This window comes from Pipra filicauda, unplaced genomic scaffold, assembly GCF_003945595.2.
Source record: "Pipra filicauda isolate LSUMZ 115617 unplaced genomic scaffold, ASM394559v2 scaffold392_size659746_pilon, whole genome shotgun sequence".
Classification (NCBI taxonomy): Eukaryota; Metazoa; Chordata; class Aves; order Passeriformes; family Pipridae; genus Pipra; species Pipra filicauda.
Window position 1 is genome coordinate 568,084 of NW_024104523.1, and position 27,387 is coordinate 595,470.

General features: G+C 49.9%; 2 protein-coding genes across 2 annotated transcripts in view; both read left to right on the top strand.

Moving 5' to 3' along the window:
* The window catches only part of PRRX1 (paired related homeobox 1), a 37,560-nt gene extending 32,178 nt beyond the window's left edge, over nucleotides 1–5,382 (top strand). Inside the window, exons 3-4 of the mRNA XM_027715529.2 lie at nucleotides 332–513; nucleotides 5,145–5,382. Of these exons, the coding sequence (XP_027571330.1) occupies nucleotides 332–513; nucleotides 5,145–5,283 (321 nt within the window). The 3' untranslated portion in view covers nucleotides 5,284–5,382. The remainder of the gene's footprint in view (nucleotides 1–331; nucleotides 514–5,144) is intronic.
* A 3,832-nt stretch (nucleotides 5,383–9,214) lies between these two features.
* Nucleotides 9,215–27,387, top strand: part of LOC113984907 (flavin containing dimethylaniline monoxygenase 1) — a 31,629-nt gene continuing 13,456 nt past the window's right edge. The window contains exons 1-3 of the mRNA XM_027715331.2: nucleotides 9,215–9,235; nucleotides 15,547–15,725; nucleotides 25,695–25,854. The gene's annotated coding sequence lies outside the window, so the exon portion shown is untranslated. The remainder of the gene's footprint in view (nucleotides 9,236–15,546; nucleotides 15,726–25,694; nucleotides 25,855–27,387) is intronic.

Genomic DNA, 27,387 nt, shown 5'->3' on the forward strand with positions numbered 1-27,387 from the left:
GCTCCTGTTATTTTGAGCTGTTCAGCCCTTAGCTTGCAAGCCTGTGCCTTTGGAAGATCAGAGCAGACCGTGGAACATGGTGTGTTGTACGGCACTCCCAGGCCTTGCTGCCGTCAGCGCAAGGCAGAGCTGGTCCCACAGGGACCTCACTGAGCCAGTCCCTCATGTGAGGGCTTTATAAGGATTGTGTTGTCACTGGAGTTCCCAGGGACAGGCACGCCAAAGCAGCCGGCTTTTACAGAGTCCCGAGGGCACAGGTGGTGTGGGGAAGGAGTGTGTCACAGCAGAGCTGGTTGTGATGGCTGGTGGGTCTGTGTGCTTCCCGCCCCAGGTGTGGTTCCAGAACCGGAGAGCCAAGTTCCGCCGGAACGAGAGGGCGATGCTGGCCAGCAAGAATGCCTCTCTGCTCAAATCCTACTCAGGGGACGTGACCGCCGTGGAGCAGCCCATAGTACCTCGCCCAGCTCCGAGACCCACTGATTATCTCTCCTGGGGCACCGCCTCGCCTTACAGGTAAGTGAACAACCCCTCTGGGCTGGCCAGTTTTTGGCATAGTATAGAGCAGCCTGAGAGTGGCCCCCAGACAGCTCTCATGGGCTGTTTATATTCACATGGAACAACTGGAGGGTACAGCAGTTTGACCACCCCACTGGTTTTCCTCCCCTGTTCCCATCCCACCCCATCTCACTGCCAGGTTTGCAAGGTGGGCTCAGCTCAGCATCATCATGGCTTTCTGGCAGCTTCTTTTTTGGTGGTCCCTTTCTCTGCAGCTCAGGAAGTTTCAAAAGAGGATCGGGTAGAGATACATAGAAACAGAAGGGGTTGCACTTGCTTCCCACGTGCATCCAGTTTAAAGCAATGAAGAAACCTTTCCATGGGGCACAGATCCAGGGGAGGTGAGGGCAGAGCACTTGGGGAGGCTCAGCCACACACAGTGGCCAGAAGAGGGAGTTCTGTGGCTGTCCCATGGCAGTCACTGGTTGGGATGCAAGGAAGGGCTGGAAACTCCTTGCATGTTGCTCCCATTCCTTCCCTCAGTGTGAGCAGTTTCTTTCTAGTTGCCTGAGCACAAGTGTGTGTGTGTGAACGTTGTGCTGTGCTGTGGTTTGCCCGCAGCAAGGACCAGGTGACAAATTGGTGTTCAGTGCCCATCTCCTGTGGTCAGTGCTGCTTAAGGGGTGACAGGAAAGAAGCGTAGATGTGGCAACCCCAGTCTCAAAGGATCTGGGATGTCCATGCACATCACAGGCCCCCCTGTCCTCCTTCATGCCATTCACAGCCCAGCAGGAACTGGGTGTGGACGTAAGATCCACAGGATGTGTTGGTTTGTGGGGAGCCAGCTGGCTCATAGGCAGTTAAAAATGAGGTTGGTGGGTGTTTTTTAGCACAGTGCCTTCATTGTCAGTAAGGACCTTGAAGCATTTGGCTGGGTTTCTTCCTGTTCCTCCGGCCTGGTCACAGCCACCCTCCTGCTGGCTTCCAGGAGCCATGCCATGCACTGGACCTCTCTTGCTCGGTCATCTTGACCCCCTTTTTGCTCCCAAACATTGTTTGCACAGTAAGGCCTGTGAACACGTAGCCTTCCTGATAGTTTATTTGCTTCAGTGCCACGGGGTTCTCCCCATCTCCCCTGTAGCTCCAGAAGGACAAGTCAGGCACTGAAACGGATGCATTTGACAGCATAGTTTGGTCTTAGAGATAGCCCTTATCCTTTGGATTTTATCCAAGGACTGCTGTCTGGCAAAACCCCCCTTTTGTGGTTAAGGCTTTCTGTGAAGTACTACGTAGTGTAGCACCCTAGGGAAGCATCTAGATGGTGAGATCAGGGAAGAGAAGCAAGTTCCTTCCCCACCCTGCTGAGACTGTGCTGGTCACAGTACCACATCCCTGCTGAATACTCATGACTTATTTCTACCTCTCACATTTTTAAAAGTAGATCAACCCTCCCAAGATGTCTACACAGAGGGCTTCGTAAGGGCTTCTAGGAGAAGACCCTAAAAAGTCAGCTTCCAGGGGTATACTGAGAAGGGCTGTCTGGGGCCACTCTGGGCAATGAGAAGCCCAAGGTGCCTGGGATGTGAGAACAAGGAGAGCAAGGCAGAAGGGAAAGTCTTAGGGTTGGGTTTTTTCCCCCCCTGAGGTCCAGACCTGGCTATGCCTCTCCACAGTGCAGAGACACATCCTCACTGTTCTGATATCTTCCCCTTGTCTTAAGCCAGTATGTTTCAGCAGAGATATGTGCAGCTTACAGTTGTCACCACCGGTTGACATGTCCAACTAGGATGGACTGTCACCCTCTCACTGCCCAGCATTGGCAGAGGACAGAGCAGCTGATTTCTGCAGTGTGAAGCGGTCAGGACCCTCAGACACTCCGTGCTCCTCAGGCTTTCTGTTCCTACTCATCATCTCTTAGCAATAGCGTTCATCTTAAAGGGCACCCGGGCCGAGTTGTCACAGCCTCATTAAAGCTTTGAACTGAGTAAGGTTATTAAAATTCTGGACACTTGGTGAAATAATATTGAAACACTCCAGCCATGTGGAGTGTTTGCATGGCCCTCTGCCCCCTCCCCATCTCCCTGGACCAGCCCCTGATTTACGGCTACTCCAGGAGGGGGCTGAGAGCAGGGCCCGGAGCTGCGCCGCCGGTGCTGGTTTTACTCTTAGATCTGGGGAAAGTTTTCAATCAGCGTGTTTATTCTCCAAATACACTCAGCCACAGGTCAACCAAAGCTATTTGCAGATCTATGTCACACAGACAGCCAAGTAGATACTATTATTTTTTTGAAGTTGAAATGTTTTGCTTAGACATTTTTTAGCATAGGTTCCTAAGAAAACAAGACTTGCAGTCGCGCTGTCAGCCCGCACTTCCCACTCCAACAACCTTTGACTCCATGGGCCATTGAAAACCATATTTGAAAGGAGGATTTTAGGACTCAGAAACATGATGTTCCTCTGTGTTTCATGAAAGCAGACAGCTGAGTGGAGGAAGGAGAGTCTTATCTCTGCCTGAATGGGGCAGAGGAAGGGGCCAACGGGGTAAATTCAGACCTTATTAGACCCTGAAGAGTCTCTGGAGCAACCCTCAAACTATTCTGATGTTTGGAGACAGCCTTCTTGGGTACTGCTCCTGGTAGAATAACTTGCTAAAAGAGGGTGTTTCTGAAGATTTTTGGTTTAGCAGAGGTTTCACTTGGCACCAGTAATTTCCCCCATACCTCTGGGGACTTGGGAGCCAGAGACTCATGGGAGTTTCAGTCCAGACTTGGGCAGCAGCCTGGTTTTGAATGGGGACACCCAAGACTGAAAATTCCGCTTTTATCTAATCTAGTATATCCTTGAGGCTCTTCTTCCAGCACAAAAACATGGGAGAGATGCACACTGTGAAAACAGGTGGGAATGAGAGCTTAAGTAGCCACCAGCTTTAGGCCTTTCTGAGGCTCTGCACACTTCTGCAGGCAACACTCAGCTTCTGACATGGTGCTGACTTACAGGTGAGGAGAGTGACCAGCTCAGCCATTGAGAGGGAGCTGAGGGGGTGCAGCCAGCTGGGGAGAACTCCAGGCACACCGATCCATCGCATCCTGGATCCTGCTGAAACGCAGCTGTTGCAGCCCCAGTTGGCCAGAGTCTCTTTTATTGTCCATCCTCCATGTTCTTCCAGTAGCTGTCAGAGACTCTGAGAGTCCTGAATGTTTGCTCTCCTGGGGAGAGTATTCAGTGCTTTTCTCTGGGTGGGTGTGCAAGCAGCTTTATATCCTATGGATCTCAGCTGCCCTTTCCATGTGGGTAAGCTGTGGTGTTTCCACCGGTCCTGATGCAAAGATGACAGTCCTTCACTGAAGAAGTTATTTTCCTTGATTTTAAAGTGAGAAATGGGAGTCATATGGCCTGGGATGGGACCTAGTAGTATTCCCTGGTTTGGATCTCCTGGAGGCTGAGGATTCAGGCAGCACTGGATGGCATTTAAACTCCTGACAGGTCGGCTCTACTCTACAAGGTCAGAGATACGACCAGTGCTTTGGGATGAGCAGGCATTCCTCCAGCCTGGATCTGTGCAGCAAATGCCCCTGTCCCTCAAGGGAGATTTGCTGTTGCAAAGACTCCTCCAGTCATGGAGCTCAGTGCTGGGAGAAATAAAAAAAAAAAAAAAAAAAAAAAGAAAGAAAAAAAGGAAAAAGCCAAGCCAAGCCATCTTCTTTCTTGGGCTGTGGATGGAGGGGAGCATTTTGCAGAGCCTCAACCGTGAGCCACCTGGGCAGGCAGATGGAAGAGGTCAGCACCAGACCTGAGCTTACCTCCAGCAGAGCATTTGTGGTTTCCTCTGTGTTAAATGGGCATCTCTAGTTCATGTGGTGATGGTCAACTGGTTTTGATCTGTGGATACATGTATAGGAAATGCAGCGGGTCAGACAGTGTGCTGGTTTGGAGGAGGAGGGGGGTTGCTTTTTGCAGAAATCCCTGGGACACGTGGGTTAAACAAGTTTTCAAGTAGTCTGGAAAACAGATTTGCAGGTTTTTTGGTAGGATAAGAAAAGAGTCAGAGGTTTTGGTTTAGCCTCTGCTGTCAGAAGTGATGGTTTTTATGAATAAAGTCATTATTTGAAGGGAGAAAAAGTATTTCACGGTTGGATTTTTTTCCCTTAACCTTTAGGGCATCCTCTTTATGATCAGCTGAAGTTTTGAGGGGAAAAAAAAATGTGGAAATTTTCATTCCAAAAGGCTGAAACCAGAAAACATCAGAATTGTTGAAATGGGTTTTTCCCAGAGTGTTTTTTTAATGTAACATGTGTTTCAGAAGTGACGTGATTTCACAACCAATAAAACCAAAAATTGCTCTCATCAAAAAGACACTGCTTCCAGTGGGAATACTTTTAAGGACAATGGTCTAACTGGCAGGCTGACCTCATTGTAAACCTTTTTTGTAGGGGGGTTAGAAAATAGGAAGTGGAAATTTTCCTGTTGACTTCAAGAGGCTTTGGGGCTGTCTGTCCCTGGGTGAGTGAACCGCAGCGGAAAGATTTACAGGGGTGTTAAATAAAGAGGAGTGGTAATTCCCTGCTGGCATCAGAAATTCATCCCGCAGGTGTGGAAATCCCAGGGTTTGAGGCCACGTCTGATGTGGTGTTTCTCTTTCCATCCCACAGTGCCATGGCCACCTACTCCGCTACGTGTACCAACGCCAGCCCGGCGCAGGGCATGAACATGGCCAACAGTATTGCCAACCTGAGACTGAAGGCAAAGGAATATAGTTTACAGAGGAATCAGGTGCCCACAGTCAATTAACGACTGGAGGCAGCTGCCTTGCAGAAGGAGAAAATGCAACAGCACCCGTCCTGCTTCGCAACTTGTCTGTGCTGAACTAAAAAAAAAAAAAAAGAAAAAAAAAAAAGAAAAAAAAAACATAAAAAGAAAAGAAGAAAAAAAAAAGAAGAAGAAGAAAAACAGCCAACCCTCGCCCAGAACTGAACATGGGGAGCAAACTGAACCGCTCGTGAGTGACAAGGTTCCTCCTTCCTTTTGGGATAATGCCACCATTTTTTTTTTTCTTGTTATTGTTGGGTTTATTGCTTCTGCTCAATATACTACGAGCTTCTTCAGTAAAGGACAGTCTCACCCTTGTTGGTTTCCATTTTTGTATGGGACTGCAAAAAGAAACCTCTGCCAGTCTCAGCCCAGGGACAAGTCCCACCACCACCGTGCTGAGATGCAAAGCTTGCTCCTCTCCCTGCTGCCCCAGCTCACCCGTGGAGAAGTTGCTTGGTCACCGCTTTCCATTGCATCCACCTGGCCCTCATCCCTCCATCCCTTGTACCACAGAGGCAGCACCATTAGTGATAGTCTGTGAGAAGCCTGTTAGTGCAACGAGATGGATTCATCCTGTCTGGGTTGCCTGGACCACTCCAAGGTGTGAGGAAGACCTCCTTGGGCTTCAGAGCACTTCGTTGCTTTGCTGGGTATTGCCAGCACTGCTGCCTCAAAAAGCCAAAGAGAGAAAAGCCAACGTGGGTGTGTGAACAGGGGGAGGGCAGCGGAGGGATCGCTCTGTAGTGCCAAGAATAGGACTGTTAGGACACTCCTTTCTATGCCTTACAGTTTGTGCCACAGGGAAAGGCGTTGTCCGGATGCATTTGTTTTATATATACTGTATATATTTATATATATAAGATAATACATGCAAGCTTGGTTGGTGTTTTTTATTAAACGAAATAAAATCCATTGAAAATGTTTGGGATGTTTGTGCTGCATCCAGGTCCCTGGAGCCAGGCATTGATGTTCCAGCCACAGCCTCTCTCACCCTTGTCAGAGCTCTGCCCAGCAGCCTTGGGCAGCGCTGGAAGTGGCAGCTCACGTCCTCCCGTGACAACCCCACAGAAGTGGTGCTGGAGGGAGCCACACTCCTTTGCAGATTTTCCCCACAGGCATTTGCAGCTTCCTAGAATACAACAAGGATCTCCTCTCCAATCAGACGGGTTCACGTGGTTCCTGAGAGCACAGAAGGACATCCCTATGGAAAGTCTCTGCCGGCCCCTCTGATGACAGGTGACGTCTCAGCATCCCACCAAAGACCTTGTCACCCCCCACTTCCCATAACACTGCCCAGTGAGGCTTGTCCTGTAGCCTTAACCACTCTCCTTTGCTCTCCCTGCCTGCTGTCCTCCCTCTGGGCTCTAATTAGGACCTAATTTTTTTCTCTCAATGAGGAGTAGAGGAGATGCAGGACAAAAGAGGTTTCTTCCATACAAACATCCTGAGGAAACTAGGATCTTTTATGTTGCTGGTGATGTCTGCCTCTTTGAGGGAGGCAGGGGGCTTATTTATGACCAATAGCACTTGTGTCCAAACTTTGCCATGGAATAGTCTGACTGAAAGTAGAAGAGCTACTCTGTGGTCCAGACTGGACCATAAGGGAAGGAGAAGGAAACTCAGTTATGAGAGAGAGTTCTGGTACAGGGGCTTAGGTCTCCACCCTGGTTTGCTGCAGACACGCTGGGCATATGTAGATGTCTGACAGTGGGCTTTGATAGACTAAAACATCATGTTCAGGAAATGAGAAAGAAATCTCTTCAAAGTGAAGGTGAAAATTAAACTGGCAGAAGATGAATGGAAATCCAGCCAGAGTATTTGAGCTAACACTAGGAAAAAAGCCCCAAATCCAAACTTGAGTAAGTTGTGCCTGTGATTGTATGGGTTGCTGCTGGAATTTTTTTTTCTCCCTGTATGGGTATTTTTGAGGGGGGGGAAAAAAAGAAGTTAAATTGTGATCAGGACAAAAAGCTGAAAGTCACAACCAGAACATCAGCAGGGACAGAGAGGCTGGGCAAGCACTGCATTTTAAGAAATCCATCATGTTCTATTTGATCCCTTTTTTTTGGTTTTCTGCAGTCTGGAGAACCTAACATCTCTAAATATTTCTATCATGAGTAGTGTGGTTCCAGCTCCTAGAGCCAAGTGATCATGTTGAAAATCTCAGCCTGCACTTAGAAACTCACTCCTGACTGCTGTGCCTACCCAGAGGAACTATTAAAGAACATGTCCTGCATAAGCAGAAAGGACACAGTGCCTTGCAATGTTACTCAGAGGTTGACCTGGTTGTTGAGTGCCTTAAACTGGTGCTCTCCCCTCTCCTTGCCTTGCTGCCCTTCTCCACAATCCACCAACATCCCAGCAGTGACAGTGGCCTGGATGAGCTCCCCTGGCCTTCCCCGAGTGTTCACCCTGAAGCTCTTTCCTTCAGCGAGTTTCAGCTCTTTCCTTCAGTGGCTTGGTGGCCTTTTGGCTTTCCCCTTGTCTTTGCTCACCTTTTCTGCAGTAGGAAAATCGCCTTGAGCAGCTTTTTTTTTGTTGCCTGTATACAGACACCTCTTTCTGAAGTTAGCAAGGAGACAGTTCAGAGAGCATGAAGCTCCTGGTACCCCATCACCCATCCATGGACCAAGACACCCATCCCCACACTGTGATGTTCACATGAAGGGGTCACATAAACATCTGTGCAAACCCACCTTCAGCCTCCTCACTATATTTGTGTGAGGAATGGAATTGTCTGGCACAAGCTGCTCCTGGGGGAAGGTTGTGCAAGCTTTTGACTTCCAGTTTGAGTTGGGTCTTGCCTCGTTTCGGGCTGGTTGGTCAGGGATGTCCTCAGGTGACTGGGCTGTTCTCAGTTCAGATGAGACCTTTTACATCACCTTTGGGCTGGGTGATGGGTGACCCAATAATTAGGTTTTTTACATGGATTTACTAAACAGAGTCCAGCCGGATGAAGGGGGAGGTTTTGGTGCTTGTTTCTTAATTGCTGGTGATCTCAGCCAACAGGCAGCATCTTGTTGTCTATCAAGCCAAAGCAAAATTTTATTATTGTGTATGTTTAATCTGTATTTTATTAAAACATGTAAATATATGTGCAAATCAAGGGCCTTATCCTCAAAGCATGGAGTTCTCCAGGGTTTTAGTAGACTTTTGGTTGCAGCTCTAGGAGGTTGCCATGGTTACCACAGTTATCACTAGTTTTGGGTACCATTCGGGGAGAAAACGGTCTTGAGACACATTTCTCTCACCAGCTCTGTACAAATGCTGTTTTCTCAGGCTCCCCCTTTCTCAGTAGGTGGCTGATTCTCTCTAAGTGGGATTTTTGAGCATGACAGGGATGGATGATTGATGAGGCTGTTGGAGCTTGACGCGTGAAGCCACGGGATTCCCAGATGGAAGTGTATCCTGTAAATTATCTCTTGCTTTGTGATGTAAAATGTACAGTGTTTACACTAGAATAGAAATGATCATTTTCAATAAAAGGGGGAAAAGACTCCCCAGTCCTTTCTATAAGCTGCCACATCTGTGTCCTGTGTTGCTGCCCTGAGGTGTCCTACAGTGTTCGCTGGGGTTGGGAATATGCAGGAGCTTTGTGTGGGGAAACGGGGGGACTGGGGCTGCCTGCCCAGCGGGTTTGTCCTGGGGACACCGTGCAACCCATCAGGGGACCACAGTGGAGGTGGGGACCCCTGTGCTTCACACTCTGTGCAGGCCAGCAAGTCAGGCAGGGCCAGATGCTGTGTCCAGACCCCTGCCCGAACCACAGGATCCTTCTGTCAGCACAGGCAGCTACAAGTTCAGCAGCAGCATAAGGCAGGAAACACCCACAAAGACTTTTCCTTAAAAGAGATGGTTTTCAGGAAAAGGCAGGACACACTGTGGCTTCACCCCCATCTCCCTACACACCCCTGGGCTGGTGAGACACCAGGTGGGGCTGAATGTGGGGCAGGAGGGATGAAGGGGGGTCTCCCTTTAGAGAAGGGAGGTGAGGGAGGGATGGGGATCCCTGTGTGGGTGCTGGAGTTGGGCAACCAGCAGGGAAGGATGGGAGGAGGGAAAGCAACAAATGAGAGGAAAAGGAGTGAGTCCCTTCATCTGTGCAGGGAGCAATCAGGGGTGGGCTCATGAGGGAAATCCCTCCACTGCAGAGCAAGGGAGGTGGTCAGAAGGAGCTCAGAGGGTAATGAGGGCTAATTAGCGCAGGCTATTAAAGTAGGGATGGGGCAGGTGCTGAAGGGGAGGTTTTTTTGCCTGAAGACACTAAGCTGGGCTGGAGCTGGTGAGCTGTGCTTCAGTACTTGGGTCTCTGCTGGGAGCTGCAGTTGGGTGGGGGAAGGATGCTGGGTGTCTGGGGCTGGTGGGCTTCTGTGACTTCCCTTCTTGGTCACTAAGTGATTCATTTGAATTTCAGCCAAATGTTGGGAATCAGGAGTGTATCTGGGCTGGCCTCCTGTTTCCCTGCTGATCTGGCTTCTGACCCTCCATGGGCAGTCAAATTTCAGCAGCTCAGTCCACAGAGAGACCCCCTTAAGAGGAGATGGGTATCTCTGCAAAGCCCTCAGCAGCGAGCCAAGCTTGCATTCCTTGCAAAGCTGATCATTCACTCTGCTGAAGCTGAAATAATAATAATATCACTCACTTACTATTTCTTGGTTGCCAAAATAAGTAGGCTTGTAAACAGCATTGCTTCCAAGCTGATTTTGAGACTGGAGTGGCTTGGACTGAGTTGAAACAAGCCTTGGATGTCCATCCAGACCTCCAGCTGGCTCACCTGAGCTCCCTTTGGGTAGGTGTCCATCTCCCCACCTGGCACTGCTGTGCTGTAGCTCCTCACCTGATGGCTCCAGCTCTCAGTTTGGCTTGGATTTTCCAGCAGGACTAATAAAAACCATGGTGGAGTCCTGAGGGTGATGCTGGGATAGAGCCTCCGGGTCTCCAACTCTAAAGATAAAGCTGAAATGGCTTTGGTGGGGCAGGGGGATCAACATCTCCATGTCACGGCAGGGAAAGGTGCTGTGGGAGTTAACAGCAGGCTGAAGGGTGACAAATGGCAATCAGCATCTTATAATGTCTCATCCTCTTTGTCTTTTTTAATAACTCTCAAGATTAGAGTTACTCTTTCCAGCATCTTGGCCAAATTTTGCTCTCTGTCTAGCTGGAGTCCCTCAGCAGTCTCGGACAGAGGCTGTTTTCCTTTGCTTCCTGCCTCTGCCTGTCCGAGCGATGCCAGATGTTGTCTCACAGCTGCTCTTTTCCAGCCCCAGAGGTGGTTTCAGAGTGGGGCCAGGTGGAGCACTCCTTGTAAATGGGAGGGTACTAAAATTAGCCAGGCTATAAAGCCATCTTGGGACACCACAGAGCCCCCCATCTCAGTGGCCAGGTGATGAGGTCAGTCCCACTTTCCCAAAAAGCAGCCATGTGTGAAGGAGATGAGTGCTCCTCCCCCAAGGAGCAGGGGAGGCAGTGAGCTTTCCTCAAGGGAAGTGGGATGTGAGGTTACACCACTGCTCCCTCTTCCCAGTGGGGCTGGCACTGTGGATGCTCTCAGGAAAAACCTGTCCCCAGGTGGGAAAAGTCACACCGTGCTTCTGAGATGGGTCCTCATAACGCTGCTGAGCTGACACAGTGGCTTTCCATCCATCCCATGTGCAGGTTTGGGACTGGCTTGGTGACACGTGTGGACTATGGGCCAATAAAAAGTGAAGGCAGGATTAAAGCAGCTCCAGAGTGTTCTTCATCCCCAGCTGTGAGGGGTGTGAGACAGCTAAGGGTCTCTTCTTCTTCCTCCCCAGGACAGTCAGCTCAGGTGGGAGCTGTCCTGCCTGGGAAGCACCATTCAGCACAAACCAGAAAGGTGTGTGTTCGCCCAGGGGGGTGAGCCAGGTCCATCCCACAGTGGAATGAGGTGATTCCCACAGCTGGTGCTTTGCCTGTGGATTTGCACCCCACAAAACTGCCTGACTGTTGTAGCAGTGCTGTTAGAAATGATTTCTAGAGGAGCTGTGATGGAGAGTCTTCAGCAGACACGTGGGTGGATGTGACTGAGCTGAGGCTGGTCCTTTTGTGGAACTGGGAACTGAGCTTCTTCCGAGTCAGCCCCATCATTTCCTCCCTTGCCTCAGCAAGGAGATGTGAGTCTTGTAGTTATGGGACCCTCAGGGAACAGGGATATCTGGAGGAAAGTTGAGCTCTTTGCTCATCTGGCTTGTGAGGGCTGGGTGGGACAGGGAGCCAGGGAGCTCTGCCACTTGCCCTCTCTTGCTGCTGCCTCCTGTCAGCAAAGCAGTGTCTTGTGGGAATCTTCAGCCCATCTCAGAGGGGTGGGACAGCAGCACCTCCCTGAACTGGCTGCAGGACAAAGACCTTCTGGACCATGTTAAGTCCTGATCTAAGAGGCAAGTACAGCTCTCCAGGCTGGCAGAAGATTTATCACCGTGGCTGAAGGCTGTATCTAAAGCTGGTTGAAAAATGGAGTTTCTTTTCCTGTGGCAGCTTCCAAGATTTCACATATTTGACTTCATCCCAAATCAGGCCATGGAGTGGAAATCTCTAAATATACTGCCAGGAAAATGCAAGTATGTGCAGGCATGGCAGGAGAGCTGACACGATAGATTTTCCAGCCTTACTGAAGTGGAACATGTTGAGCTTTTGGAAAACCCACTCCAAGAAAACTGTTGCATTTTGGCAATGCCCGTCTTTGTGCCCTAAATGAAATGTCCAAGTGGGACGCTCCACATCCTGAGCTTGGCAGGACATGGGCTGTTTCCTCCAGCATCTCTGTCATGGGCCAGTTCTAGGTGTCTCCTCAGACTGCCAGTGAGCTCTGTGGTCAGTCCAGGGGGATGGATCTTGCCTGTCATGTCCACAATAAATGTGTGCACAGACAAAACTGCCTTGCAGATTCAAAGGATAATCCATGTGCCTTCTCCTTCCCCATCATCTGCTTCTTTTAAGGCCATGAGGACCCCACAGTGCCATCCAGATTGAGACTTGGGGCACGAAGGCCAGAAACCCAGGAGAATGGACTTCCCAAAATCACAGAAATCAGGGCTGGGAGTTACAGTGGTGTGGTTACTGCTTATTTTTGGCAATGCATGATACTTGATTTTTTTTTTCCCCCTTTGCAAACCATTTGTCTAGGTGGGATTTCACTGATGGAATGCAAATGTCCAAGAAGGTTTTCAGAGGCAAATGGGGGATTCCTTTCAATACAGTGACTTGCCTCTCACATGAAACCAGAGGTGAAGGTCCTAGAGGCACTGAGCACGTGCAGCAGTGATGCATCCCCTACACCGTAGGGTGACTTCTCCCTCCCCAGTCAGCATCTGCTGTGCCCAACCTTGCTGTACCAAGGAGAGCTTGCTGGCCAAAAATGGCATCTTTGAATAATAAATAATAATAATCTGTCTTTAATTCCCCCCCCCTTTTTTTTCAGTGATGAATGGCTTCCATCACAGTGTGTGGAGGAGAAGCAGCTGTTGACGGGGGGCAGGGTGGCTTCTCTGGGGTTTATTGTTTTAATCATGGCCTGACTGAAAGTGACAGCCTGAAGATTAAATGTCTGCTGAAAGGAAATCATAACTCTGGGTGACTCCACTTAGCTCCACGCCTATTAAGAATGTATTTTTGTTGGACATGGAGGAACGTGGTTTCAACCAACTATGCACTTAAACGCCACTTCTGTCTGCGTTGATGCTGTTGGGTTTGCAAAATCTCTGGTGCCCTGGTTGGGAGTCCTTAGACCCACCTGGAGCCTTGTGTCAGAGTCTCTCCAGCCTCATCAGGTCTGTTTTTTCAGTGGATCTGTGCTGCACTTAGGAATGGAAGCCATGACACTGGATGGGGCTTTATAATCCCAAAGGAGACAAGGTGGGAAAGATGGTGAGCGTGAGTTCTGCTCCCCATTCGAGGGAAAGGGCCCTCCCAGTGGGGGCAGAAGGATGCCAACAAATGGGGGGATGCATTGGGTGACACCTGGGCAGCTTGCACCCACCGTGTGACCATCCTCACTGGACACCTCTTGCTCTTCCCAGGCTCTCATGTCCATCTCTGGATGTCTGCAGCGCTCTGCACAAACAAACCCTGCTCTCACCCACTGCTGGCCCAGGGCTGGCACCAAAAGGTGTGTTTTGGGGCTGTGTGTCAGTGCACAGAATGCCATGTCATGTCCTGATGATGATGGCCTTGGTGCTGGGTACTGTAAAGCTGCAGGAGGTTGTCAGCCTACAGTGAGCATGGGCATCCCACTGCCCCCCACCAGACCCCTGCACATCCTCTCTCCACAGCACAGATGGAGTTAAATGCTGCACGTTGCTGCAACGTGTTTCAACTGGCGCATCTTTTATCCAAGCACCAGAAATACGGGGGAGAACAGTTAAAAATAGCAGCTCCCATGTTCCTGCAAAAAAAAAATGTTCTTGTGCTTTGCTGGCTGCAGCCGCTGTTATGAAACTAAATATTTCCCATCAACAGTCATGAGCCTTCAAGTCCAGGCTGCAATCCTGTTTATTACAATAAGAGCCCTTACCCAGAATAGAACAGGATTGGAATAGAAAAACCAGCAAAGTTATTACTTTCCTAATTAAAAAAACCCCACACCATAGGCCGCTAATGGTGCCAGAAGGTTTGCTCTCCTCCTGCTGGATGGGAGCCCTGGCAGCACCTTCACACCGTGGTCAGTCTCCAGCCCCTGATGCTGCAGTGCAGGAGGCCAAGGTGGGTATGAGCAGGAACGTGTTGACCCCTGCACACAGCCCAAGGAAGCTGTTTGTGCAGGGTGAGTCCCGTTGAACAGCTTTCCCTTCGAGGAGGTGGCATTGCTGCGTGTGTGCAACCTCAGGTGAATTTTGCTGCATGTATTGGCTTTATTGAAACTAACAGGGGGGAAGATGTTGAGCAATTGCTTAGAAAAGAAAAAAACCCAAGCTTTTCCTGGCTGAAAAATACACTTAGTAAACAAATCCAAACTCTTTCAGAGAAGACTGAACATGTGAAATTCCCCTCCAAAACTCTTATGTATTCAAATGTCACTTTTTCAATGGATTCTAATCCTCATGATTTCTTTGAGGCTGTGTGACTCTGCCTGTGCTTGTTTTTGCTGGGATAATATTCAGGTATGGATCATGAAAAAAGCAAAGCTTGAAGATGGTGGTGTGCTGGTCAGGATGGCAGCAGGGCTGTCCATGTCTTGTTATGAATGAGTAACAGGGATTGGTGATTAATGGCAATTCCCATGTTAACAATGAGTTGGAAGGAGCCGGGTGTCAAAGCGTGGTTGTGCCACTTGTGAACCCAGGAGCACCCACTCCTGCTGCTGCCAGGGCCTGCTCAGAGCAGTTATTCCAAGAACTGAACAACAGAGGGGAATTTTTGACTTTTTTATTCTCTTTCACTTCCTCTTGGTCATTTATAGGAGGTGACAGATGCTCTACTCCATCTCTCATCATCTCAGCATTGCATGTATCCATCCTGATGTTGTATGAATGTGTCCAACCATATATCAGGGGTTTTTCCTCCCAGCTGAGTGAAGGATATGTGGACAATTCTGCCACCAATAAATACTACCCTCAAAAAAAGGGCTGTTGAATGGAGTAACCAAAGCATGTCCTGGTCTCTGGGTGAGACTGAATCAGTCATGTTGCTGCTTCCTTACAGGAAAATTGGTATTATTATTTGCAGCAGTAAAGACCAAACTCATCCTGATAACTGACGGGAGTGAAACATCTAAAGCTGGCTTAATTCTCATCAAACCTTCTCTGTTTTGTTCTACCACCATGGAAGCTGGAAAGCAAAGGTGATGTAGCTCCCAGCACTGTGGTCCTTCAGGTCAGCAGCTCCAATGCTCTGCTCCCAAGCCTTGTTTCTCCCTCCAGCACCTGCTTCTTGCAAAGTCAATCACTTTAATACGGTTATTTTAGTAATATGAATCTTGTCAATGATGTATGTCTAGGCTTGGACCCAGGAGGGAACAATTTCAACCCAAAGAAATTTGTCTTAGGAAGTATGTTTTCAGCTGGAACTTAAGGAAAAACAATGCTCCAGGGCTGTCCCAGCGGAGAAAAGATCTCCTGAACTTGCTGGACATGAGGATTTGTTCCTAGCCAGCATCCCCTGGGAAAGCCCAGGCACAGAGGACCTGTCATAGCAGAACTGCTCTGAAAAGCCACCTGCAACACTGAACTCAAGATTGATTGTGATGCAGCTTGTCCCAAACTCTCACTGTTTGCACTTAAATCGCAGAGTTGCGAAATGTTTGGGGTGCGACTGGGAGACATGGTCCTTCTCCATCCTTTGGAAGTGGGTGTCCTGTATCTCCACTGCTGCCTCCTGGGTTTCATCCCTGCTCCAAGCATTGTGCTGCTGCCTCCAGGCTGGTTGGGAACCTTTGCAAGGAAACAGCCCCTCAGAGAGTGCACGAGGTAGGTGATGGGGATGGTCTCCCTCCTGGGGGCTGGGCCGTGGTGAGTCCCAGACCAGCCTTCCTTGCCTGTCACAGAGCTGGAAGAAGGGAAGCACGTTACAAAACGTTTTCCATCACCAGGCAGCTGCCTTAGCCCTCGTGCTTAGTCATATTAACGAAAAATATTAGCAGGGCAATGTGTCAGCAGGTTACAACACTCCTGAACTTGGCCTCTCCAGGGCATTGTCCTTGAGCAGGAAGATGCAGTGATCTCTACGGCCCTGCTGGCACTTCCCGTAACCCTACCTCTGACAGGCCCCATAAATCCCTCTCAGATTGCTGATGGGACATAAATCTACCCAAAACCACAGTGCTTACCTAACATTATTGCATTATTGAGACATAAATCCCACATCAGCTCAGTGAAATGTCTGTGGCTATCGAGTTAAACAAGTCAAGGCAGCTACTTAACTATTCCCAAGCATCAGCTTATTAAAATGCAGGCATGGAGCATATGAGGAGCAGCAGAGATGTTTTCTGAGCAGTCGTTTATCACATTTGTACAACAAGTCCTAAACAGGTCTATGGCTCATGGCCATGCCTTTAATTTCCAGGAATGGAAACATGGCCAGGAAGAGCAGATATGGGAGTGTCTGTTCAGGTGCAGGGTGGGGAGTGGGGGCATCAGACTAATTGCTGCAGAAAGGACCATTTTCCTGCTGCAGCCAGATGGTGCTATGGCATTTGCAGCTTCCACTTCTCCGTGAAGAGAAGGGAGCTTCCCAGGAGGGGAGTAGAGATATATATGCTTGGGAAGGAGGGTGGGATTGTGAGAAGCAGGCAGCTCGGAAAACCCGGTGAGGTACAAGATGAAACACCATGTACTGTTATGGTGAAGTAACAAATAATGGAGCTTTTTGACAGCTTCAGTGGGAAAAAAAGAAAAAAAAAAATTCTTTCTGTGCTGTATTTTAGCATCCCTGTCTTGAGCTGGAATAGTCATGAATCTGCCCACAGAGCCAAGAGCAAGGATTTACAGCATTTCCTTCCTGTTACTCTCTCATTCGACCCACCATTACCCGTGACAGCGTACTGGGTGTCAGTGGTGCCTGGTGGGTGCTCACAGGCTGTGATCAGGTTTCCCAGGAGCTGTTCCTTCTGCACGCCCTGGAAGCTGAGCCAGGACTGCAGAGCCTCTTTGTGCAACCATCCAGAGAGGTCCCCGTTCAGGAAAATTAATCAAGCCCGTCGCCAACTGGGACAACCCAATTACATTGTGTTTGCTTGAGGTCAGGGGCTGGGGAGGAGAAGATTTAAAGCCCCTTCCCTCCAGGATGTGAAGCTCCATGATTTGGCTGCTCCAGCGACTGTTACACTCTGTGAATGCGTGAAATGTCAGCACGGCTGCTCCGTACGGTCCATGTGATCCAGTGACGTGGGAGCGTCCATGGGCGGGTGCCTGAGTCAGCACCCAGAGCTGGGCCCGTGCCCAGCGTTTATGTAAACTCTGAACTGCCTTTGGCCGCCCAGCTGAGCTATAAATCTCCCAAGTAGCTCTTCCAAGGATGCGGATCTTTCCAGAGTAAGCTGGGGCTGGAAGCAGAGGGAGAACAAACCCGCCTGCCCATCGGTGCTGCGTGGACCTGGATGGAGCCACCTCCAGGGGGATGTACAAGGAGGTGCTGTCTTTGGAGAGTCTCCAGGGCTGGATTCAGGAGTGGGCCAAATACCTGCTTGGGATGTCTCAGGTAGAAAGCAGCATCCTATTAGGAGTCAACCCATCCCATCCCCAAAAGGCCACAATTTCAAAGTGAGCACTCGCACGTGTAAGCTGTCAAACCCAATAAATACTTCTCTTTCATCTCTAGTGATGCCATGCTCCTCTCAAAAAATATTTGCAACATTATTGGAAGATTTCAAGAGGTCAACCCACCAGTTAACCTGCTCAGTAGCATATCCAAAATATGCAGAGCCAGGTAATCAAAACGTTTTGTGACCTCGGTGCAAGCAGCCACTCTCAGTGCTTGAAAGTGAAAAAGGACTTTCTTCCAAAGAAGAAAAAATAAACACAAGGATTGCTGCTAACTTAATGTGTTCATGGGGTCCTATCCATTGCCTTATGTTCTCCTTTAAAGGCTCTTTAAAGGTTATGGTATAAAAGTGAAACATCTTGCAAGTGCCCCAAGGGCTCTGGGACACTGTTTTCAAAAGGAAGTTTCTCTTGGGAGATAAAGTCCCTTTGAGACAACCAAAAATCAATTGCTTATGAAAGTGGAAGTTGGGCATCTGCAAAAAGCTGTCAAATAGCAGTCAGAAGACCACTCCACAAGCCTGAAAACAAGTGTTAGAAGGAGGTTCATGTTCATACTCCCAGTTGCTCAGAGCAGACCCTCTCTCCCATCTCCTGGGCTGGACAATGCTGTTAATGCCCAACCTGTTTGCATTTTATGGGCAAGAAGCTCTTGTGCCCTGTCTGGTAAAACCATCTGACAGTGCTGCAGCTGGGGGGCAAAAATCTGTGCCCAAAATCTAAGCATCGCACGCAGGCATGAGCTGCTCTGTGGGGTTGGCAGGAGAGGCACTGCTGGCCCCACTGAGCAGGATCCAGCGCTGGGTCCAGAGCTGTTATCCCAAGCAGTTTCTCCTCCAAAAAACTCTGCTGGCTTCCTCCCATCCAGCTGGGCTTTTACCCTGTGGGCTTGACCCCTTTCCTCAGGGCTGAAGTTCAAGTGACCTCTATTTAATTTCTCACCGCCTTCTGATGAGTGTTTTCATAACACTTTTCTGCTTCCCAGATTTGGGGACCTGCCAGAGGTCAGCCAGAGCTGAAATCCTCCTGGTCTTTGACATCTCATTTTGTTCTCCACAGGATATTTCCTGGAGAGCTCACAGGAGTTTTGAGAGAGGCCGCCTGACCCTGTGGCAGGAGGAATTGGTGCTGGCGGGGGTCATGGTGATGCTCTGTGATCCTGTAAATGGCTGGGAAGCACTTGGGAGGAAGCCATCAGCCCTGGGAAACAGGGACCAGGAGATGCACCTTCTGCTGTAAGCTCAGAGCAAAAGCATAGCTAACAGAGACATGCAAAAATAATGAGGGTGTATGTCTGCAAAGCTGGGGGGAAAGATGGGTAGCTCAAAAAGAGCAGCATGGGCAGAAGGCTGAGAAATACCTCCTTTCCACATGCAGTATTCCAGTCCCTGTAAAATCCAAAGAGATTTAATTGTTAGTCCAATCAATTCTCCTGTAGGTTATTCAGCATATTTTCATGGAGACCCTGATGACATTTCCAGGGACTTCAGGTCAGCCCTGTGCCCCCACCAGCAGGCAGTGCATCCCAAGTGCTTTTAGCCCAGGAGCCACCCAAGAGCTGCCAACAGTGTGAAATCTCTGTGCATCTAGGCTTGTTTGCCCCAGTCTGGATTGGTGTGCTCTTTTCTCATTTTCACCAGTTCTTGCAGTGTGTTTGGAGGCTTTGTGGACAAGACGGAGCCCCCTGAGCCTCTTGTGCTGCCAGAAGCCTGCAGCTCTGTGGGTGTGAAGCAGTTTGGGTACCCCTTTGGGTTATTTAGCCCCATTGGCATTGCAGGAAGCCCACCTCTTCCAGCCTTTTCATTGCCCATCTGCTTCTTTATGTGCCAGTGAAGCTGTCGTGTGTGCTCTGGACCCAGTGCCCATGTGCTTGGAAATGCCCCTGGAGACGATCCATCCTTTGGTGCCTCTGCTCCTTAGACATCTCAGCAGTCTGTTGACACTCCTCTCGCACACAGCAGTCTGAGCTGGTGCCAGCAGCCCTGCACTCTGACATGGAAGTGGCCAAATTCCCTTTTTGGTGTCCCTGGCTCTCTTTGATGTGTTGCCTCACTGCCCCAAGCCTACACACCCCAACCCATGCTATTCCCCAAGGTGAACCCCTCTTTCTCAACAGCCATGAGAAACATCCTCCTTGCGGTGTTTTCAGATGGAAAAATATGTCCTTGGTTGCTGTAAATAGCGCAGAGGAATGATTTCTCATGATCCTGCTCGGACCAGTGTTTCTGCTGCTTGAGCCTCATGAGCTCCCTGGGCAAATGTCAGCAGAGAGCCCTTCTCACCACGCTGTGGCCAGGCCCTTCCCATCCTGTTGACTTCACACAGGCCCTTAGGAGCCCCCGGGGAGCCAGAAACCCGACTGGCCCAGGTGCTGTGAGAAACAGCCCTTTGCTCTGGGAAGGCAAGCCCTGCAGGGAGAACATGCCTGCTCTGCACATGCCAGACTAAGCTTGGAGACCTTCACTGAACTGCCTGATATTTAAGTGTTGACTGTATGACTGTGGGATCCTTTCATACGGATAGCAGCTGACTCCTCCTGATTGTCTGTCCTGTGACAGGTGTCTCAGAAGGTGTTCAACAACTGCTGGCACCAAGATGTGTGTGGTGGGGTGAGGTAGTCCCTGTCCTACCTGGGAACATGACAGTGCTTACAGTGTGACTGCCTCTCTCTTCAGCTCCACGTGATCACAGGTTTCACACACCCAGGCATGTGTCTTGTCGGGAAAAGTGGGGAGGGAAAGCAGAGCAAACATATCTTAGCCTTTCTGGCCCCACTTCCAGCCCTGTGCAGAGCTCTACACCTGCACCCAGAGAAGGGCTCCCAGTAAGGTTCAGGGGTGCTGCTCCACTCCTGGGATTAGCTCCACTTTCCTCCCCTTGCTGAAGGTACAGCCTGAGCTGGGAGAGGCAGAGATGGAGGGAGGCTGGGCTGCACTACTATTTGTGACAGTGACAGCATCTTCCAGGCCACCTGTGTGGCCACTGGCAAAACAGGCCAGCCCAAATTCACACCCATGAGCTCATGCTGTGCAGAGATACAGCAGCAAATCGCCAGGGTCAGAGGTACAGCCAGCCTGGCCAAGGAAAGCACATGGACCAATGGAGCCACCACTCCCTCTGTGGGAGGAGAACATTCCCATCCAAGGGCAGTGGCAATGTGTCCCCAGAACACCCCAAGTGCAGTTCTCGTAGCTAAATAAGTCCTTTGCAGCGCTCTCTCACTTCTGAGGCTGCCCTGTGCATCACTTCCAGGCTGGCACAGAGAAAAAACTGGCCAAAGGGAAAAAGGAGGCTATTTCCCATATGGAAATAGGGCCGTACAAAGGGACCTTTGCTCCCAGCTCCCATGCTGCTGTGAATCACCCTCTTCCCAGCCCCCAGGGAAAGTGCCGCCAGAGGCAGACCTGGCACATGGAAATTTCAGCCCTAAAGTCAAATATTATTTCAAAGCTAATGACAAACAAAATCTATTTTTGCAGTGGTCTTGTTTAAAATATTTCCCCTTAATCCTCTTGAAATAGCAGTAATTGAAAACGGTTCCCTGCCATGCCAGTGCATACTTCTTTAATTATATCCTGCACTGCCTGTTTCCAATGACAGGCCCTCCCTATCTGTTTGCACTTACTGGCCTTATGAAAACCAGGCTTGGGCCCAAGTTGGCAGGAACCCAAAATAAGAAACATTTCCCTTCGGAGGCATCATTTGAGCTAATTAACTTTAATCAGCCCAGAAACATCTCTTTGAGATTTCTTCCCCCACCTTGGAGCTGGGGCGCTTCCAAGAAGCTCAGAGGGTGATGCTGATGAGCCTTGACTTCCCAGAGATGGTGGGTGATGATGTCACCCAGGGGAAAATGGGATTGTCCCACAGTTTATGGGGTGATGGCTTCAGGTGTTCAGCCAGTGTGGGGGTGGGACACCTCATTCCTCCCACCCTGGCACAAGCCCAGGGATGGCAACTCTGTGCTGGACCACAGGCAGCTCAGTAAAACCTCAGCCCCTGGAGCAAGGGGCAGGGGCTATAGAGCAAATTGGGCTGAGTTAGGTGCCATGACATCTCCCCAGGTGGGTTGTGGGGTGCTGAGATACTGACGTGGGTCTGGTGGCACTGCTGGAGAATCTGGTACCCAGACAGTGCCTGGAGCTTGGAGCCTGCAGGTGAAGGAAGGAGGGGAATGGTGTGTGTCTGCTCCAGTGCTTTCCATCCACCCGTGTTTGGTGCCTGGGCTGTGCATGGGGTGGGATTTGGGGCAGAGCTGCCAGGTTTCCCCCCAGTCTGGACCCCACAGCTCTGGGCTCACTCAAAATCACGGCTGTGGGCACTGAGAAGCCTGGATGTGCCCTGGATCACTGTGCCCTTCGAGCCTGGAGCTGGTGGCTGCATCCATGCTGTAGTGAGTCTGGGGCTGTTCATCCTTCCTGCCTTATGCATCCCTTGCTGCATCTGGGCCATTTTGGAGAGGGGATGGATTATTTTACCAAAATATTTCTCAACTGCTCTTTAACCTGCACCAGCTTAAGGGAGGAACTGACCTCATCACATGGAGTGATGAGACCCTGAAGGTACTGATGGGCTTTAATTGCCCCAAGCAGACGCACCTGGGATCCCCCCACCCACATCCACTGCCAAGGCCCAGGAGCCCATTTAAGCTGAGACTCAGACCTTCGCTTTTTCCTTGAGCATTGTCTCAAGCCAGAATTCAATTCTGTACTTAATTTTGAGTAGAAAGGTCCACTTTGACACTCTTTCTACTGAGTTTGGTGTTTGTTTCTTCTCAGGGATGGGATGTCTCCCTAAGCCAGGGTAAGTGAGCTAGGATTTTTGAGTAAATTCCAGCTGGATGGCTCCTGCTAGAGTGGGCTGTGTGTTGCAGTGCTGTTCTGGCCAAGTCTGAATGCCTGCAGACCCAGCAGCTGTACTAACCTGGAAAGGCACCAGCAGACCTCACTGTCCTGTTACATGACCCTTGACTTACCCATGCAGAGGTGGTGTGAGAAGAGCAACCCATAAAGGACAACTTCTGCATCTCTCGTGGAGTGCTCCAGGCTCTTTCTGAGTCCAGAGGCAGACTTAAAAATTCCACAGGTGAGTTAATTGATATCTCCATGCAAATTAACTCAAACCTGGAGGCAACATCTTCCACCAACTCCTTAAAATCCCTGCAGAGGACAAACCCATCACCATGTGGGAGCAGGTAGTGGTGCCGTGCTGCCTGGTGCTGCCTGCAGGGCTGGGAGTTGCAGGCTCTGTGGGAGAGCCAAGCACTCGGAGCAAGCAGTGTGAACAAACTCCTGTATAGCTGCGAGAGGCTTTAGAAGCAGGGGGTTAAATTGTGGGGAGTTTTTGGATGGCTGCTGAGTAGCCAGAGATGTAAAGGATGTGCTGGGAAGGGAGCAGCCTCAGTAGCAGAAGATGCTGGAGCAGCCCCGTGGGTCCCAGCACAAACTGGATCCCAGACACGGTGTTACACACACCCAGCAGGCTGGGTCTGGGTCAGGAGCATTCCACTCTGAGACTGGGGGCTTTTCTACCTTAGGTACCCAGATATTTTAGGGCTGCATCTGTCAAGGCTCCCAAAGTGTCTGGCTCTTAGCCTCCCAAGCTTGTGATCCAGGGAAATCCAACAGCAGGAGATGTTGGCTGTGAACAGAAAGGGCTGGTACAGGGAACTGGGGAAAATATTCTTGCAAGCTTGTTGGCAGGGCATTTAAAAGTAGTTACAGGAGTAGAAATGAGTGATTGCTCACTTTGCTGTCTGCTCCCTGTGCACTTGGAGAGATTTATTGACTGGGAGCAGAAAATCAGATCCCCCATTCCAAACTGTGTGTGCAACTGAGCACTAATTATTGTTAATGGTTGTACTGAAGTGGATAATTTTTTTTCTAGCATGACAGCAAGAATAATATGATTTAGCAATATCCCTACAGCAAAAAGGCCAGGAACTGTTCTGAGGTTATTTCTGCAAGCTTTGCACAACAGGCAGAGCAATGGCAAGAAGACAATGGGGAAGGGCATTGGCATGGATGGAAATCAGTCCCACTGATCTGAGGCTTGGGATGGGCTCAGCCAACAGAATTGCTCATCCATCTGGGAACAGGGGAGCTCTTAGAGCAACAAACCACAGGAGAACGGCCCCAGTGGTGGTTTGCTATGCAGAGATGTTTTTTTTCCATCTTCCTGGGCTGCAAGGGCCTTATGAGTTCATGGAGCTGAGGTCTCCTTGTGGGGAGGCACAGAGGGAGAAGTGACAGCCCCAGGTCCTCTCCAGCCAAAAGCTCCCAGCTCCTACTCATTAGATGTGCAGTGGAGGAAAAAGGGCAGATGTAGCTGTGTTTAAGTGCAGGTCCCAAAACCAAGGGGGGCTGTGTTGCAGCCATTGCTGGTCAAAGGGTTGTGCTTTGTACCGTGAGGAATTCAGTGCTTTTGCTTCACAACCCATCTGATCGTTAGGACTGTCTGGGAGTGAGGAGTGGGAATTCTGGACTAGCCGTGGCTGTAGAGGTGAGTGGAATAAATAATACAAGCCTAAAGGAACCCTAGCAGTAGGGATGTTGCTTTTGAATATGTGATATGGTGGAGTTATAAAGTATAGAAATATATAAACCAGCTCACACAGTTATGGGGTGTGTGACCAAACAGAACCTGGGGAAAGCAATCTACAGGGCACATAAATTGTAGGCTAGTGGGGGAAGCTCCTTCGGGCTGCTTTCCCTCAGGCAGCAGTGATTTAGCATCCTGAAAGGGCAGAGTCAGCTGGAATGAGTGTGGATATGAAAACCCGAATGCAAGGTGTACTCTTGTGTGATAAGATCTGGGCTTTGAATGGAAAAGGCGGTAGTATTTCACCTGTTGATTCAGAGTTTCTCCCAGGTTTCCTGGCACAGAAACAGGACAAACTGGATCATGTGTGTGATGCCAATGCCCGTTTAAACATCTGGATACATTTTGCTTTATATGTGTGCTAAGTAATTCTAATATATGACTGGGAGCTATAAATATTCCCATAATGACAGTAGGATACCTCTTAGCAAAGCTTTGTCCAAGCCAGGCTTAGAGCAGCCTGAATACAGGAGTCACAAGAGGGAGCTCGAGTTGAACTTTAGGATTTTCTCTAAGGTGTAAGAGGGTCGATTTTTTTCCACTTTTTTTACCTTCACGATAGGCATAAAGGATAGAAACCTCCACTGCAAAGAAAGTTGATGCCCCTTTTTTAACAGCTTTTCCCCTGAAGCTGGGGCTTGAGCAGCAGGACCATCTCTCCCCAGAGCTGTTTTCCATGGTCGGAAGTTTTTTTTCCCTTCTATTTAAAAAATCATCTGCAAACAAAGTTCTGAGTATCTGCCTGGCCAGGATTATGACTTGTGGGTTGGTTTTTAAGGGAGCCTGCTTTCCCTGGCTTCTGCTCCCAAGCAGCTCTTGTGGCCACCAAAGCCTTCTCACCAGCTTGGTCAGGAGCTCTTGGTGTGGGGAGCACCTCTCTAACCTTCCCAAAAGGGAGCAGACTGAGGCTTTGGAATTTGGTCTGTCCCCAGGCTGGGGAGAACTGGGGAATGATCCCACATCCTTCTGCCTTGGTGTCCCTCACAAATGACCATGTCCATGACCAGTCTGTGCTCAGGGAGGAGAAATCATTACAAACACCCTGCCTGCAGCTTGGGTGGGTGCTGGGGAGTCAGGTTGCTGTACCCAGAGACCATCCACCGAGAAGGTCCTGGGGCTGGAGCAGCCTTTGAGAGAGCAGAAGGGACATTGTCTTCTTCAGATGGGTTTCTTGTAAACTGACAATTAGCTGCCCTAAAACCATAATGAGGCAACTTGACTCTGCTGCTGGGGAGTGGTGGCCTGCAAAGGGAAAAGGGAGCTTGTGCTGTGCCCTGGGGAGGCCAAGCATGAGGACCTGGCCGGGACATCCTGCTCCTTCTCTGCCTTGGAGGAAGCAGCCAGGCAAGCACTGAAGATGTCCAGCTTGCAAGGGTCCATCTCCTCTGGCTCCTGAGCACGCCCTCATCCTGCCAGCCCTCGGTAATCACGGTGTCATGTGGAGGGCTTGGAAATGTTGGGTTTGCACCAACCTGCACCCTGGGTCTCATCTCCACTGGAGGAGATGGGACAAGAGCTGCCCACATGGAAATACAGTACTGAAGGTGCTGGGCTTGATCAGCCTTCCTTCTTTTGCAGCCTTCATCCCACTGAACTTTCTGAGCCTCTGGAAAATTTGCCTGCTGAAGCGAGGAGGGGATCCTTGCCTTACCAGAAGGCACATGAGCAAAACACAGCAGTTGAACCCATGGATGGCAACTTGGAACTCATCCGTGCCCCCAGGGCTGGAAGGCAAGAGGTGAGGATGAGTGTGTGCACCTGGAGGTTTGCTCTGGGGTTAGTCACTGCCCCCATAACTAGGGGGGTTAAGCCAGATGCCTTCTGCCTCTCTCCCAAGGACAAAAGAGAAAGCACAGTTAATTAGCAGGAATTATGTAATTGTTGAATCCACAAAACCTGTTTCAGGCAGGTGTGGTCACAAAGCACCCTGGAGCAGTTTTGTGTTAAGACTTGAGCTGCTGGTGTCCTATTGCTGAACAAAGGCTGTGTTTCTTCCTTATGCAAAAAAAAACAGCTCAAACCTTGAAATCCCAGTCTGGGACCTCACCATGACTTGGGGCTCCAAGGAAGGCTTGCATGTTGGTGACAGAGGACAGCTCTTTCCCTAGGGAGGTCCCTGATAAAATACTGGCAGGGCATGGGTAGGAGAAGCAGCCCAGGGGAAAGGGTTTTCCTGAGGGAGGAGTAACCCTGGGGACAATTTCCTGCATTTGTAAGCTGATCCCATGGGTTCTCCATGTCTGTGACCTGTCTGGGCCCAGAAGAGCTGCAGCAATAGCTGCAAGCACAGCAACCACTCTGTGCATGGCACATGTATTGCTGACCAGGGCTGTGCTTCACTGGGGGTGCAGTGAAGGCATTTCACCCATGTGTCCTTGTGGTCTCTGCTCCTCCCTGCTGGGTTGTGTAAGGCTTGGAGCAGAGCAAAAGCCAGGTCAACATGGGGTGCCTTTACACCCGGTGTTTGCCCAAGGAAAGGATGATCTTGTCCTGAAAACCAGGCACCTTGGAGCAGCTTATGCTGGAATGGGACGGCTGTGGCTTCCCCTGAGGCTTTATCTGATGCTCTCAGCAGTTTCTGGGGCTCTAAGGGTCTTGCCTGCATCCAGGCAGCACCTCTAGGAAACAACATGTGGAGGAAAAAAGAGGGAGGACAGACAGAGGCTCTGCCTGAAGGAGGAATCCCAGAGAGCGCATGGAGATGGACTGGAGGTCTGCAGGACACCGAGCTCCAAGACTGGGTGGCAGTGTAGGGGGAAAGGGTGGAGAAATGTCTTTGAGATAGGTGCAGTGAGATGTGGTATCCTGTTGCAAATGCTGTGCCTAAAAAAACATTTCATGGGAAGCATGGTTGATTTGTCCTTGTCTGGGAAGATGACTTGTGAGCTGTGAAGCTGAGGGTGAGTGATGCTCTTAGAGCTCCCACTTCCACTGAAAGGCTGCAGATCAGAACAGATCCCTAGGGAATGGCAAAACCAACTTTCAGGTCTGATGGAGGGTTAAGGAGAGTGAAGAGATATTGTTACATTTGCTCCTCATCAAAAGGTGTTAACTTCCTCTTGGGGTGCTCCATTCATCAGCCCCAAACCTAGTGGGGAACGGTCCTGCAGCCCTTTCCTGAAAGGATTTTGCTCACAAACAGAAATGGGGAAGAAGGGTGTGGAAAAGCAAATGAAAAATGGACCTTTAGCTGCTCCAAAAAAAACAAGGGCCGGGAAAGCGCTTCAATGCAATTAGTGCCGAGCCAATGCGAGGTGACCGTTCTTGTGCA